At 42.4% G+C, this 14,954-nt stretch overlaps 2 protein-coding genes and 1 long non-coding RNA gene across 7 annotated transcripts; 2 read left to right on the top strand and 1 right to left on the bottom strand.

Moving 5' to 3' along the window:
* The first annotated feature begins 370 nt into the window (after positions 1–370).
* On the top strand, positions 371–7,978 carry fip1l1b (FIP1 like 1b (S. cerevisiae)). Of its 4 annotated transcripts, XM_086211348.1 has the most exons (17): positions 371–498; positions 609–715; positions 1,034–1,088; positions 1,966–2,032; positions 2,134–2,252; positions 2,421–2,485; positions 2,555–2,665; positions 2,920–3,050; positions 3,530–3,648; positions 4,008–4,061; positions 5,116–5,215; positions 5,729–5,885; positions 5,983–6,064; positions 6,402–6,457; positions 6,657–6,858; positions 7,042–7,188; positions 7,324–7,978. In XM_086211348.1, the coding sequence occupies exons 2-17, from the start codon at positions 637–639 to the stop codon at positions 7,466–7,468; spliced, it is 1,689 nt and encodes a 562-aa protein (XP_086067474.1). In that variant the 5' UTR covers positions 371–498; positions 609–636; the 3' UTR covers positions 7,469–7,978. The 4 variants fall into 4 exon arrangements, with proteins under 4 accessions (XP_086067474.1, XP_086067476.1, XP_086067473.1 ...); XM_086211347.1 differs by having other exon boundaries at positions 453–715; XM_086211349.1 differs by having other exon boundaries at positions 453–715; positions 7,327–7,977.
* Positions 7,979–9,552: 1,574 nt separating this feature from the next.
* LOC147257440 (uncharacterized) lies at positions 9,553–10,501 on the bottom strand. Its single transcript, XR_015117601.1, has 2 exons — positions 10,275–10,501; positions 9,553–9,991 (listed from the first exon to the last, which is right to left on the bottom strand). It is a non-coding gene; the product is annotated as an uncharacterized LOC147257440 (long non-coding RNA).
* A 175-nt stretch (positions 10,502–10,676) lies between these two features.
* Positions 10,677–13,817, top strand: LOC147257439 (uncharacterized). Of its 2 annotated transcripts, XM_086211351.1 has the most exons (7): positions 10,677–10,713; positions 10,819–11,023; positions 11,900–12,042; positions 12,243–12,304; positions 13,166–13,279; positions 13,397–13,495; positions 13,583–13,817. In XM_086211351.1, the coding sequence occupies exons 2-7, from the start codon at positions 10,838–10,840 to the stop codon at positions 13,702–13,704; spliced, it is 726 nt and encodes a 241-aa protein (XP_086067477.1). In that variant the 5' UTR covers positions 10,677–10,713; positions 10,819–10,837; the 3' UTR covers positions 13,705–13,817. The 2 variants fall into 2 exon arrangements, with proteins under 2 accessions (XP_086067477.1, XP_086067478.1); XM_086211352.1 differs by lacking the exon at positions 10,677–10,713 and having other exon boundaries at positions 10,785–11,023.
* Positions 13,818–14,954: the final 1,137 nt, after the last annotated feature.

Below are 14,954 nucleotides of genomic sequence, written 5' to 3'. Positions count from 1 at the left end.
AATACATTTAGTGCTACTCAGATTTTAATTGATTTGCATTATTTGGTGTATATGTATGTATGTATGTATGTATATGTATGTATGTATGTATGTGTGTGTGTATATATATATATATATATATATATATATACATATGTATGTATGTGCATATATATAATCAGAATTGAGAATTTTGAAGAATGTGTTGTAACTTGCACAGCATCATATTTAACCACACAAATTTCAGTGCAGCAAATAATAATGGGTGAATTTATAAAAAAAACTTTGTAGTTTTGGTCAGATCTTTTTCTTTTCATACCAATTATTCTTATGTGCTCTTATCTCATCTCATCTCATCTCAGCAAACAATGTCACACTGTTCACATTCAGCAGCATGAAGATGGAAGGTGCTTGGCGCTTCTTGTCCACAGGGGGCGCTGTCTTTTCTGAACGACTACAGCAACATTTGACCTAACGAGGCGACAATAATTTCTTCCGGTTTCACACGGGGTCTAGAAGGTTGGAAATAAATCTATGAAGTCATAATTTTTTTCATCATAATAGCATTTTCTCTCTAAAAGGGGATACTATACGCGTTCTTCTACATTTATATGGTTTGTTTGACGTAGTTGTTGCAAAGCAGCTGTCGGTTTGAACATGTCTGCAGAGGACGCGGACAAAACAGCCACCACCGATGCCAGCGCCGGAGATGAGGAGGAGGAATGGCTGTACGGAGGTAAAAACATATTCTTTCGTACAACAAAGTCATGAATGAGCACGAAGTAATTAGTTTTATTGTTCCCTCACTTGGATATGAATAAGCAAGATTGCTACAGCCGTCATTACGAGATAAGAGAGTTAGCATAGTGGCTAACGACTGCTAAGCTAATTTAGCGCCGTCTGTGTGATGTACTTTTGAGGCCTCTTGCACCTGCGTGAGTTGGAACGAAGTATTTTAAAATGTCAGCTCAGTTTGCGGCGTAAAATTTGCGTATCGTTTGTTTGTCTCTTGTATACTTCGTGAATTATAATCCATACGCATTTTATGTTACAGATGAATCTGAGAGTAAAGAGGAGGACGAAGAGGCGAAACTGAATGCTGCTGTCGGGTAACTAAACATAAACCCTGACCCTCACTAACATCTTTTTAGTTGTCTTAGACATTTAAGGAAACGTTTTGAAGATGCCTCGCGTTCTAAGGAGATAATGTGCTCTAAAGAAAGTCATCTTGGTTGTTAAGTCGAAGATACAACACTACACAGCCCTTCGACACTTACAAGAAATAGCCGTATTTATGATCCCTTTTCAATTGATATCAATACATTGGGGTTGAACAAATACAAAAATAAAACATATTTGATTATTTCTGACAAATATTTCTATATAACTTTAGCTTCATAGGTAATAATTACATTTTCATTTCACAGAATTGAAATAAGTTAAAACCAATGCGGGATATTTGCTGGATTCTGCACCATTTCCTTGTCTGGAGATTTGTAGGACTGAGCAAAACAATACTTCATTTAAGTACTTCCACATGACACATTTTACCCCAACCAAAAATAGAGAAGTTGTTCCAGAAATTCTGATGTTGTGCTCAGCCTCATTCTATTTCATTTGATTGTTTAGCTCTTGCACTCAGAGAAACAAACATTATTTATAAAAGATTTAAAGGAAGTCTATTTCTCTCTTCCTCTCTTTTTTCCTGCCTTATTTTTAAACTTTTCACATGTGTACCCTGTAGTGGCATTAGTGAACAGTAAGACCCGCAAGTACATGTTTAGCCTGCTGTTGATGCTGGTTTGCAGCACATTCACCCTATGACAAGAGGAAGCTCCTTTTCCCAGTTTGATAAGGATGTGGGCTGAAAGTTTGTTCTTTCTTTCCCTGGAAGTTCTATTTTCTTTTTGCACATGACTTAAGAGCAACTAGCCTCTGTGGTTGTTAAGTGCTGCCCTCATGTTAGATTCTTCCCCGAATCCTCAGTGCACCTGCTGATGCTACCACTGATGATGCTGAAGCTCACGCTACAGATAATGGAGTGGCTTCTGAGGTAGGAAGATTACAGGCTGTGTACTTTCCCTCCATGTTTCTAATTTCGTAAGTGTACTGCTGTTTCCTGGTCCCCTAACAATAGAATTACTTGTTTTCCAGTCTCAGGCCACAGGTGAAGCTGGAGGAGAAGATGTGGACAGTGACAGCGACAGTGACGATGACGACGATGACGTCCGCGTCACCATCGGAGACATAAAACCTGGAGCACCACAATACACGTAGGTTTTGATCTACTTTGGTCACTTGCCCCGTGAGATATTTTCCAGGTGACAAGTACCTCACATTTTCCAGAGTTTGTTTATGTGGTGATATTCCTGTTCTGTGGGGAGGATGCATACTGTGCACCTGAGAATTTCTGATTTTTTTTGTTTGTTTGTTTTTTCCAGACCGTATGGAGCGCCACCTGTCAATCTCAACATAAAAACAACAGGCTCTAGACCTTACGGACAAGGTATCTCTCTGTTCTGTGAGCACAGTAGTGAATTGTTTGTGTAGTCATGTCCTGTATTGTTTATTGTAGTTACCACAAAGCTGAAAGGAGTGGATCTTGATGCTGCTGGAAATATCAATGGCGTCCCGGTATTGGAGGTGGACATGGAGTCCTTCGAGGAGAAACCCTGGAGGAAACCAGGTGTGTGTGTGTTTGCACTTTTATAGCCACTCTTGTACAGAGTAATCTGAATTGTAAACCATGATGGTGTTTGTTTTTGTCATTTTTTTGGATTTAATTTCATTTGGAGTTGGATAGTTGAGGTAAAGCAGTGTCCTTTGGTTACTTTAATTGTGTGAATGTAGCAAACACTTGTTAAAATTGTGTTGGAGTTGTTGTGCTTTTCGCAACGGTGTATCAAGATGGGTTTGTTTGGGGGGGGTGTGCGTGCGTAGGAGCGGATCTGTCCGACTACTTCAACTATGGCTTCAATGAAGATACATGGAAGGCTTACTGTGAAAAACAGAAGAGGCTGCGCATGGGCATGGAGGTCTCTATCGTTGGCTCAGCCACGAGCAAAATCCAAGTAAGAGGAGCGCCCTGCTGCAACTCACACTTCATTATTTATAGTTGAATCTACACACGTTATCAGGACCAGATGATATTGCAGAGTCATTCTATGATTTAAAATTTTTTGGGGGGGGGGGGGTGTGTGGAATGATACAGTTTTGGAAATTGAGTCTTTCTGTTTCTTTTAATCTTTTTTTGTCTTAAAGTAATGCAAATGTCCTTGGCTGGTTAAAGTGGGTCTGCCTGTTTCTGCCATTATTACATCTGGGTATAAGTGAATGGTGCGTTCCTTTCACCTGCACCTTTCTACACCCACTGTCAAAAGTCTGCTAAATGATGCAGCTTATGCCGGTTTTATGTGATGTTTCCCAAACTGCGGCTTGGACCTCTGCAGTCAAGACGGTTCAGTTCCTCTTCTCATCTCCCAGCTGTACGTAGAGTGTAGTACCATGAAATTCTCTGTTTTGTTTTTGTGGTTTTTTTGGACACTCCTAGGTCCAACAAGGCAGGACAGGCAATGAGAAGGACATGTCCAACGTGTCCATTCACACCTCCAAACCAGACTTCACATCTCCGGTCAGCTTGTACAAGTCTGTCGTCAGTCAGGTCACCAGGTAACACTTATGTCTCTATTGGCACTCATCAAGATATCTGGGATTAAAACACACGTGCGCTCTCAATGTTTCTTGTTAATCGGACTGGTTTATGTGGCAGCAACAATTGAAAGTAAAGGCATTTAATCATTTTGGAAAGGGGAAAAAAACCCAAATCAAAAACATTTCTTGTGCTTACATTTGACCTGCTCAGACACTATCTTGACTCACACCGACACATGAAAACACACCTGTCTACCTTCGGGTTTACCTGTGTCCCTGTGGTTAAAATAGGTCGCCATCCGCTGGCTGTATGTGTGTGTTTGTTTGTTAGGGCCGATGTTACTTTCATCTCCCTGTCCTTTGTTTCAAAATGGTAGGATCTCTCCCCCTCAGTGGACTGGCCCGCCTGCTCAGGACATGTCCTATTATACGTAAGTGGGCATGGCCTTGTCCCTGCAAGGTTCAGTGTGCCTGATGGGAAATGTGTAGTCATTAACGCCGGGGGCCTGGTGATGTTCTTGACCTTGAAATGTGACCTCAGAAAAACTCTCGTGTGCTGCTTCTGAGGCCTCAAAGACGTTTTCTGTCCTCCGTATTTCTTTCTGTAGCTGATGTACAAATATGGCAAATACAAAAACCATCGTGTCAGCCGAGTGCATCCGTGACACATCATTAGTGTGGTGACCCAAATTTAACTACTGTATGAGACTTTCCTGCTCCAGAAGGTCAGATTCTAAGCACCATCGTATTTATTTTCTTTTCGTCGTAGCCGATGCAAATGAGTCCACCAAGGAGTGGTGCTGAAGGGCCTGGCCCACAAAACAAGTGTGAAAGATGATAAAACTAATTTAGTTCTCATGCATAATTCATTAAGACTACAGCCGTTCCATGTCATCGCCCAGGATATACCACTTTAAAACCTCCCCTTTAAAATCATTATTGTCATGTATATTCACAGTATTTAAACTGAAGAATCTATTTATCCTGGAGTTGAAGTATCATTCTCCTTTTCACTGGAATTCTAATCAGAGGACTACTTCTGTTTTGGGTTTTTTGGGGGGGGGGTATTTAATTGATATTGTTTTTTATTTGATTATCAAAAAGAGTTTCTTTGTTTGTGTTTGCATGACTCAAGACTGTACGCTGGTCTGACTCATGGCCGAAAACATTGCAGGACATATTGCAATTATTAAAAAAGTCAAAACGAATTTTTCAGCCACTAAGAATTCATTGATCCAGTTAAAACTCTTTGTTTTCAAGTCCTTACTTCAGGGGTTAGTAAATGAATTTATCAGGGACTCAGCGTGGTTAGTTGATAGCTTCTCTATATTTGCTGGTTGTTGTCATTTTTAGTAAAAGTTTGCAACCATAATATATTAGTGTTACTGCTTAGATTATTGTAATGGAATTACTAGTTACTGCGTTTTTGTGTTTCTTTTGTTTTCAATACTGCTCAGCGCTTTAATTTTGTCTCTCTTTCCCCAGGAAGACGAGCGGCACTATAGACGTAATCGGAGGAGGGACGGCCACCATCAGCAGGGTTGAAGGGCGACGCAGACACAACCTTGAAGGCAACAATATTCAGGTACACAGGAAGTCACTCTGAATCACCACACCAACCCTCGTAGCCACGTTTAACTGTTTGGAGTCAGATTGAGGTTTTGCTCTATTTATTTTTGTTTGTTTACATGAGCTGCCCACTTGACTTGCAGCTCATTGGCATCTAACTGCCTTTAAGGACAGTTGTCATGGTAATGTGTGGCGCCTGCATATCTGCCAGCCTACCAGATGACTTTTACTAGATTCCTTACTGAGGTCTCCCTTAAAAGGTTGATTTCTCCCGTGCACTTGTTTGTATTAGACATGTTTGAAAGGTTTTCAAGCTGTTTTTTGAATAATGGCTGGAGGGTTCGATGGTATCCAGCTGTTGACAAACTTTGAGCTGCTCGTGAAGATTCTTGGGGTGTCATTATAGCCGGTGATGTCACCAGTGACCTCTTGTCTTCAGAGGGTTAACACCAATGTTATTAGTGTTGTGAAGAGGAACCTACTGAGTATGTTGTCATGGCAACCTCTGCTGTTTGTCATCGGGGTGCAGGTGATCTCTGAACACTCAACATCTGAGGCTGAAACCACCCCTGCTAAGTTACCCGCCTTCTTCCCTCCTGGACCACTTCCTCCAAACATGCCCCCGCCTCCGTTCCTCCCTCCGCCACCCAACGTCAGCACTGCGCCCCCGCTCATCCCCCCGCCCAGTGAGTTCATCATTATCTTGAACAATTATCTTGCTCAATATTTGTGTTATCATTTGTTTGGGTTTCTTTGATGCTCTTTTTTTTTTTCATCTGTCAGGATTGCCCATTACTGTCCCTCCGCCTGGTTTCCCCCCTCCACCCAGTGGCCCCCCGCCTGCTATCATTCCTACCATGGACAGGTATCACACATGCACACAAGACACTACACAGACTAAAAGAACATGGCTGGATTCCAGCTGATCAACTTGGGCTTGTGGCACTAAATTGGATGGCTGTGTCACAAAGTGACAAATATTCTTTATTTCCAAAATGCTCGATTTCAGAGAAAGTCACGTAAATCTGACTGCTATCCCTTTAATGTCAAAAATAGGCTTAGAGCTTGTGAACCTGATGTGTAACTGCACTGACATTAGTGTTGTTCTTAGGATCATTTTACTGTCAGAATATTTAGTTAGTTCAATGTGAAACATGCAGTCGCACCGTCTGTAACATGTTGCCTCTTTTGTGTTTCTGCAGTGGCCATCCGGGAGGTTACGATGGACGCTCTATCCCTCCGTACCCGTTCCCTCAAGGTAGACAATTATTCCAGGCCACACTGACATAACAGGCTTTATGAAGAAATCATGTGCATCTTCCAGAGAAAAGTTTAGCATGATTGGGAGATCGCTGCAGATGAAATGTGTTATATAGCGCCAAGGAGGATAGCTGGCCAAGAATAGGTAGCATTCACAGTATCCACATGTATGGGGTAACTAGTCTGTCCCTCCTCAGGTGCTTACCCTCCCCCCATGGCTGGAGGTGTACCCCCGTCTTGGCCTCCAATAATGGATAACTCCAAACCCTGGGACTACTATTCCCGTCGGGACGACAAACGAGATAAGGACAGAGAACGGCCTAGGGAGAGGACGCATGAGCGGGACAGAGAGAGGGAGAGGGAGCGCGAGCACAGCCCCTCGGCTATGGGCTACACCAGGTGAGGGGAACACACACACACACACTCCATGTTGTTCATGCAGTACTTACGGTCAGCGCTTACGTTAAGTGGGTTGAAGGTTGAAGACATATTTGCTGAGGTGTTTGTCATAATCTAGTACCTTCACCGAACTATACTTTCTTAATAACGCCATAAAGTAAGCATCCTCACCCACTGCTATAGTGAGGAGGAGCGGTACCGCTACCGTGAGTACCAGGAGCGTGGCTACGGAGAGCGCCATCGAGACCGGACGAGCAGGGAGAAGGAGGAGCGGCACAGAGAGAGACGGCACCGAGAGAAAGAAGAGGGACGCCACAAGTCCTCTCGCAGGTAAGTACACAGACAGAGTACTGCTGTCTTCGTAATGAAGCTGCAAATGAAAATGTCTTCTTAATTCATGTTCTTCCCTCCCTGTCTTTCACCTCTCCTCCTCTTTTCCCACCTTCATCCTTCTCCTTCCCTTAGCAGCAGTAGCAGGAGGAGACATGACAGCGAGGAAGGCGACAGCCACCGGAGGCACAAACACAAGAAGAGCAAGAGGAGCAAGGAGGGCAAAGAGGCCAGCGAGGAGATCATCGCAGACCAAGAGAACCAGGAGGCCATGGAGTGATCGCATGCTCCTGTTTCTGTTATTCCGTCTCTCCCCTCCCTCCCCCGTGTCTCTCACCAGGATGAGAACAAAGGAAAAAGGAAGAGATGAAGACCAAGAAAACCAGGACGTCTGAATGATCAATGAATCCTGTCACTTCTCTCTTCATCCATCTCCATTCTCCATCATCCTGCGGTCGTTCATCCTCACCATCACCCCTGGATGGAGCTACAAGAGGTGGTGAAGGAGAAATGTCTGCTCTTTTCCCTCTTTCCATCATTAGATGACATCATGCAGAGCATCAATCTATCATGGGACACCACCCGCCTCCTCAGCCTCCTTCTCTCCCTCCACCCTCCTCTCAGAGCACTGCTGCCACCATGGTGCTGCTCAGAGGTTTAGTTGTATAAATGATCAGCAGATTTGCGATTTTCCTTTCTTCATTTATTTGTCGATTTTTGCTCACGTCCTGTTTGGAGATGTCAGTAGACCTGTCAGTTGTGGAATTCAATTAAAAACACTTTTGATAAGATGTCTTCTTCTGACTGTTTTTGTGTTTTGTTTTAATAAAAATGTCCAGAAAACACGTTTTCAACAGATACTGATGTTGACAGGCATGTCCAAATACACAGTCTACCCAAGATGCAACAACTACTCTTGGTGCAGAGGGAAAGTGACCACAGAAACCTGAACAAGATCTGAGGTCTTGAGGTCATTCAAAGGTCACATTGCAGCTCTGTTTTCAAGTACTTCAAGGCAAGGCAATTTTATTTGTATAGCCTTTCACAAACTGAAACATCAGTGACATCTAAAGTCGATGTCTCTTTAGAAATAAATGCAAATAAGCTAATTTTGTATATTCAGAAATAGAAACAGAGCAAATAGAGCAGTTTGAAAGATTCTCCTTATATTCACCCTGTACGTACATCCAGATGGGTTTCTGCTTGGTGGGTGCTTATTGTATTTGTATCGGTTGTATAACAAGTTGCAGTCCTGTAGTTGTATCACATATCAAGGAAGATCTCAAATATCCAGTGCTTAGATCAGATTTATGACTGATTGATGTTCAAGGAGCATTTTAAAGTAGCAAACATTATTACTTACAACTATAGGTAGCATTTACTTATTTAACATGCAATAAATAGGACGTTGAGCTCATAAATGTGTGTTTGGATGTTTATCAGATCCGTCGGAATACTGAGAGCAACGCAACTCAGCTTTGCTCACAAGTTAGCGGAACAAAAAAAAGGAAAGATTTTACACCGCAGTGTGAACCGACTCAGTGAAGATACAAATATATGTTTTTAAACTTCAGTATTATACAATATCAGAATCAAAAAAATACTTTATTGATCCCCACAGACGCACAAACACACAGTCTCCAGGGGAAGCAGGGATTAAACCCGCAACCCTCAGTTACTAGACCACCTCTCGGCCTCGATCCTGAACGCTGCTGCTGAACCGAGGCAGGTTTTTGTGTGAAAATCATTTATGGTTCGAGTACTGCAGGTCTGGGACACGGGAGGAGGGTCTGACGGAGACTATTAAATCATTAATTCATGCTCTCATCTTAAATCACACAACCTCGTTCATCGCTGAGTCATTCTTGATCGCTCTTGTCAGGTTTGCTGAAAAACCTTCATCGATTCAGGGCACTGATGTCACTTCTCTAAGTACTCTAGTTTTGTGATACTTGTACATCAATCAGCTTTATTCAGTTCTCAATTTACGAAGCCCTTTATTATGTCATGTGCTGCTGATTTCATCCGTAGAACTTTCCAGACTTTATTAAGGCCTTTGTGACCTTGGAGACAGCTGTTTAATTTAATTTTTAACTACTATTTCCAATTTCATAAATATACTACAACATGTCTCAGAAAACTTTAACAGGAGGACTTTATTTCTGGTCCTAATCCTTCTTTTTTCCAAGGTAAAAGATAGAAACACTTTTCTAATTGGTTGAATAATTAAAAAAATATAACCTGATATTTGCTTATTTCTCATAGTGCTGATGCTATTTCTAATTAAAAACGGTGATTCCTTAAAATTTGTGTAACACTTGTGTTATATTTTGGACTAGGTTCTAAGGAGTAACGGATACTGAATATGGTAAACAACTGACAGTTTAATTTCAGTAAAACACAAAAATATCACATTAACAGTGACTCAGAAATACCCCAAATAAAATAGAGCTCTTTTCTTAAAAAAAAAAAGAAAAGAAAAAGAAAAAAGAAATAAAATGATCTGAAAAGAAATAATGTCCTTGTATTCACTTCTTTTTGTTCAGTAGACTTCAGTTTGTCTGTGTTGACAATGTTCTTTGTGTGGTTTATCTTGTCTTTGGAGTTACGCTACCAGGGTAGGTATGAGTGTGTGTTTGTCTTCTTATCTGGGAATTCCTGTATGTTTCCACGACGATCCGGCTGAGGATCCTGAAGTAGCTGGCCAGGCTACTTACAGAACGCCTCAGCGTTCCTCTGGTGGGTCTGGCTCGCCATCAATCTCAACGTCTCTCAGGTGATCCGGGGTCACATAAAAACCAGTCTGCACATATTGTGCAAAACAATAAATCAAATTATTTCATCATCATAAATTCAATCCTGTCAGTCTCAATCTGTAAATTAAGTTTTACTCTTAATTTTTTTAACATGTAAATAATCTCTCCATGAAATTAACGTTTTTCTTATATAATACTCTTATCTAAATAATTCTTAAAAGCTCCGACTGGTTTTTAACTTTTCACCGCACTATATCATGGTAGCTAATGGCTGTGCTAGCCGACCGCCGCGTTAGCAGGCAGGATAACATCAATAATATCATCACTCACCGGAGTTTTCCACGGTAACAGACACTCGTCGGACCTCGTCAAGGTAACGGTAAGTAGAAGCACAAATTAGAATTACACCATTCTGCACCGTTTAACTTCTTTTCTTCTTCTTGGCAAATCTCTTAGCACTCTCACTCTCACTCTCATCGCCACATGCGTTTTTTCTCTGATCTCTCAGTCTTTTTTTCTTCGTCCTTTTCCGTCCTAAACCCGAGTGGTGGATCGGACTTTTCTACAGGTGCCGATAGAGAAAAAACAAACAAACAGCCGACTAGCGAGAAGTTAACCCTATAAATGCCAAACACTTTTTAGTGAGTGGGTTACATTTGTATTTTAATACCAAGAGAGAAACAAAGTAATTCTTCTTTTTTTTCATCTGTTTGCTAATGTGTTTTAATGACAGGTTATGGAGGTGAGATAAAGAAAACCAGTAAGAATGGTATGTAACCGGCTGCTTGATCGGATAAGATTTCAGCCATGCCTCAGGCAGGACTAAGTCTCTGACCTCAGCTCGCGCTGTGCTTGTTTGCTGTGGTTACATAAGCCTGTAGAAAAGTCAAAATATGCTGGTGAGGGGGACGAACAGGGATCCACATCCACAGGAGCTGCACGAGGAAAACATCAGGAGGATGAAGTGTACGGCTGCCGCTGGTGTCGTGCTGCTGCTGAGTTTCCTCTCTCCGGGACGCTCGGCTCCTCTGAGCAGCTGCGATGTTCTGGTCAAACCAATAAGTGTCAGCAATGAAGACGTAAGTGAGCGACTGTTGCGGTACTGAAATATTCGGTACTTGAAAACAAACTGGGATATCCTATTCTTTTTTTTGTAGCGGTCCAGTTTTGAAATATTATTCGATTTTTCATAAAGAGACATTGAATGATTTGACGTTTTCATCAGACAGTGATACATGCTGATTTTCTCTAAACTTCTACTCGACATGCAATATGTGCCTGTCACCTGACTTTGACCTTTGACCTCTGAATTATTTTCAGTTCATCCTCAAGTCCCGGTGGACATTTGTATCAAATTTGAAGACATTTCCTCAAGGTGGCATGAAGCGAATGTGAAACTGGAACCTTAACTTATAGTGCTGTTTTTGTTTTTTAGTCTAGCATCATTACTGACCAAACCTAAGAAGCCAAGTCATTTTAAAATGGGGGGGGGGGGGGGGGGGGCTGGGAGCTGATTCTAGTGGCTTTCGGGTGAGAGGTGGTGTACACCCTGGACAGGTCACCAGTCAATTGCAGGGCCTATGGTTAATTTTATAGTATCAATCAGCCTAGCCTTTGGACTGTGGGAGGAAGCTGGAGTACCAGAGAGAACCCACACAGGAACAGGGAGAACATGGAGACTCACACAGAAAGATCCTGTGATGGAGCCGGGACTCGAACCTAAACCTTCTTGCTGGGAGGCGACAGTGCTGACCACTGTGCCACCATGCCGCCTGAACCATATGCTTCAAAAATAATTTTGGAAATGATGCTGGCCGTGATTTCGCTTCTGGTTTTAATAAAATATCCAATAATTTGAGGTGTTCAATGCAGCTCCAATAGATACACTTCTACCTAACAACGATCTCACATATCTCAAAGATTACAACACTGACTGTGTTGTTGATGTGGTCCAGATGTTGGGCAGGTGGCTGTACATTGGGGGGAGCTCTGACCTCCCAGGGAGCCGGTCTCTTGCAAAACTACTGAAGAACGTATGGCTGGACATCACTGCAACCTCCCAGAGCAATGTCCTCAATATCATCCAGACTCAGAGAATGTGAGTTCCCTCCCTTACACCATCACACCAGAAATCTGAAGGCTGCATGTCAGAGCTGTTAGGATACCCGCGTATTGCTTCTCTGCTCCTCTGTCGGATGAGCTGTAGCATGATGAGTGATGAGCGTATTATTCAAGCAGGGAATATGTAAAGAACACAATCTGCTTCATTCATACTATTCTTTATCTTTTTCTCCACAGTTTGACCAAATGTTCCAGCTTAGCGTACAACGTGACTTTTGAAAACAGCATAATGTTAATTGGTGAGTGAAGAAAGGCTACATTTTGTTGGCAAACTCTGCAAGTAAGCGCCCGCCTCCTAATCTGTGATTTAAAGCTAGTGGACGGCAGGTTTGTCGCCATCTTCAGGCAGCCAGCGTTATTGCAAACAACTGTCAACCTTCTTATGACTCAGGTTCTGCTGTAACTTATTCTGTTGTTACGGTTTGGGATCTAGAACATCAGATCAGTTGTTTAGAGCTTAACAAAACCCTTGCAAAATGACATTTTCCACTATGTGAATCTGATCTATGTGGTCTGTCATTTCCATTTGGAAAGTCAAGGAAAGCCCTGATCATGATATCTATCTCATTCAAGCTAGCAGGGGGCTGCTGGGAGAAGCTAGCTTGTGCTCCATATACATCCTCTGGGCAGTGAAGGAATGGTGTCGCAAGCCATCTCCACATACTGTGAAATGCAAAATTTAGCATCTGCATGGGCTTAATGAAGATTTTGGGACTCATTGGGTGAGGACTTGAATGAAAGGGATTTCCATTAACTTTTCCAGCTCTGACTGGGGGGATGCTGAGGCATTTCTCGGCCAGAGTGGAAATATCTAGTCCCTCTACCTAGTCCTCTGTCTGCCACAAGGCCTCCGCCCAGCTGGATGCGTCTGGAACACCTCCCTAGGTAGGCAATCGGGAAACATTGTAATTAGATGCTCCATAGTCCCCTCACTACAGAACAGGACCCGAGACACTGTAAGTCCCTCACTTGAGGTGGACAATCTGCCATTTCTTCTGAGAATCAGATTCAGAGGTCCTGGTCTTCATCCCAACCACTGACAGAGACAGTGGAAATCTGATGGATTATCATTTTAATCTTCATATGCTTGCGTTTCCCAGAGCAACCTTTCTACCTCCAGGAAGTCTACCTGCCCACCAACTGCTCCGACTGTTTGGTTGCCTATGAAAAAGTGATCTCTGGCACAGATACTTTTACCAGTCTTCTGCTATTCAGTAAGAAACAGTCTTGAAACTCCACCCAGACTTTGACGTTTGCCAGTCTGTTGTGTTTCGGAGTTTCACGTCTCATTTTGACAGGACAATCCTGAGCTTTTTCCTTTTGATTTCCAGGCAGGAGACAGAATGTCTCCCCCGCTGACGTGGAGATGCTCAAGAGACAAGCAGAATGCCTGCAGATGCCGTCGCCGATAATGATCGACCCAAACTCTGGTGAGAGTCTTACCTCAGCATATCTGTGTTGCCAGACTGTTTATTTTCTCTGTTCCCAGAGATCATTCCCATTTTGTATGCGCACAGAAATCTGCCCAGACAACATCCCACCCTCGGAAGGGCTCGCTGCCCTCAACTCCTTATTAGAGGTCAAGCTGGCACGTGTATTTGCAAGATTTCTGGATTCTGTTTTTGACTTTTTTTCCTAATTAAATCATTATAGTTACATAGTTTTAATCCATTTTGTATGAAAAACATGGATTTTTCTCCTTCTGATTTACATAAATAATCCTGAATAAATTACAAGAACTGACTCTTTTTCTTGGTGTCATGATGTTGATAATCTTTTGCCGTTTCATCAACTGAAAGCATAAAGAACGTGATATAACTTCTTGATTCCACAACAGCATTTCTCTATAGTATGTAGAAAGAGTTGCACATAGGATAAAATAAAATAAAAATACAAAAGCAAATGGGAAGGCACGGTGGTGCAGTGGTCCGCACTGTCGCCTCATGGGTTCTCTCTGGTACTCCAGCTTCCTCCCACAGTCCAAAGACATCAAGAGGGGACGAGGCTGATTGATACTCTAAATTGACTGTAAGTGTGGCTGTGAGTGTGAATGGTTGTCTGTCTCTATGTGTTGGTCCTGTGATGGACTGGTGACCTGTCCGGGGTGAACCTCTCTTCTCACCTGAAGGCTGCTGGGATAGGCTCCACCCCCCCACAACCCTTAACAGGATAAGAGGTAGAAAATGGATGGATGGATGGTTTTCGACATTGACAGTGTTCGCTAGAAATTTATGACAACTGAGTCCCCACCGAGTGTTTTAGCTATTCACAAGAAATTCAGTGGGCATGTGTTAAACAATAAGACCTTTAAAAAAAGTTCATTTGTGCCATGACCTCATCCTGACAGGAAGTCATACTCTAACTAACCCCCCCGGCAGGAGATGAATCAGGGTCTCTTCTATTTCGCAATGCTCTCGGGCAGCATGTTGCGCCGGCCAGCCTGAACTTGCTCCTCAGTAGCAGCGGTGGGTATTGTGGGCCACAGCTGGAGTGCGTCAGCAGCTCCGCCAACTGAAATCCAGTGGCGACATCAGGTTTCCCTGAAGGCAGCTGGTGCTTTTCTCCCCTTGTCATCCTCTCAGAATCAGAATCAGCTTTATTGGCCAAGTTTGTCACACAAACAAGGAATTTGACTCCGGTTTTTTTCTTCTTCAAAAAAAAAAGTTACATAAAGGTTTATATTGACTAAAGATTTTAGGATAAGATAAAATATAAAAATAAAGATATCAAATGACTAGAACAATATATACAACATATAAATACATAAATAAATATGTATATGAATGTGGGTGGGGGAAATTTAGTACCAACGATCTTTTGCAAATCCTCCATCATATTGACTGTTTTTTTTTCAACCAAAAAAAAAAATCACAACAAAAATTACCTCAT

The sequence above is a fragment of the Aulostomus chinensis genome, chromosome 8 (genome assembly GCF_037954235.1).
Source record: "Aulostomus chinensis isolate RoL2024-O1b breed Wild chromosome 8, RoL_Achi_v1.0, whole genome shotgun sequence".
NCBI classification, from domain to species: domain Eukaryota; kingdom Metazoa; phylum Chordata; class Actinopteri; order Syngnathiformes; family Aulostomidae; genus Aulostomus; species Aulostomus chinensis.
Note: the sequence above shows the minus strand (reverse complement) of the source record. Positions and strands in the feature narration are given on the sequence as shown.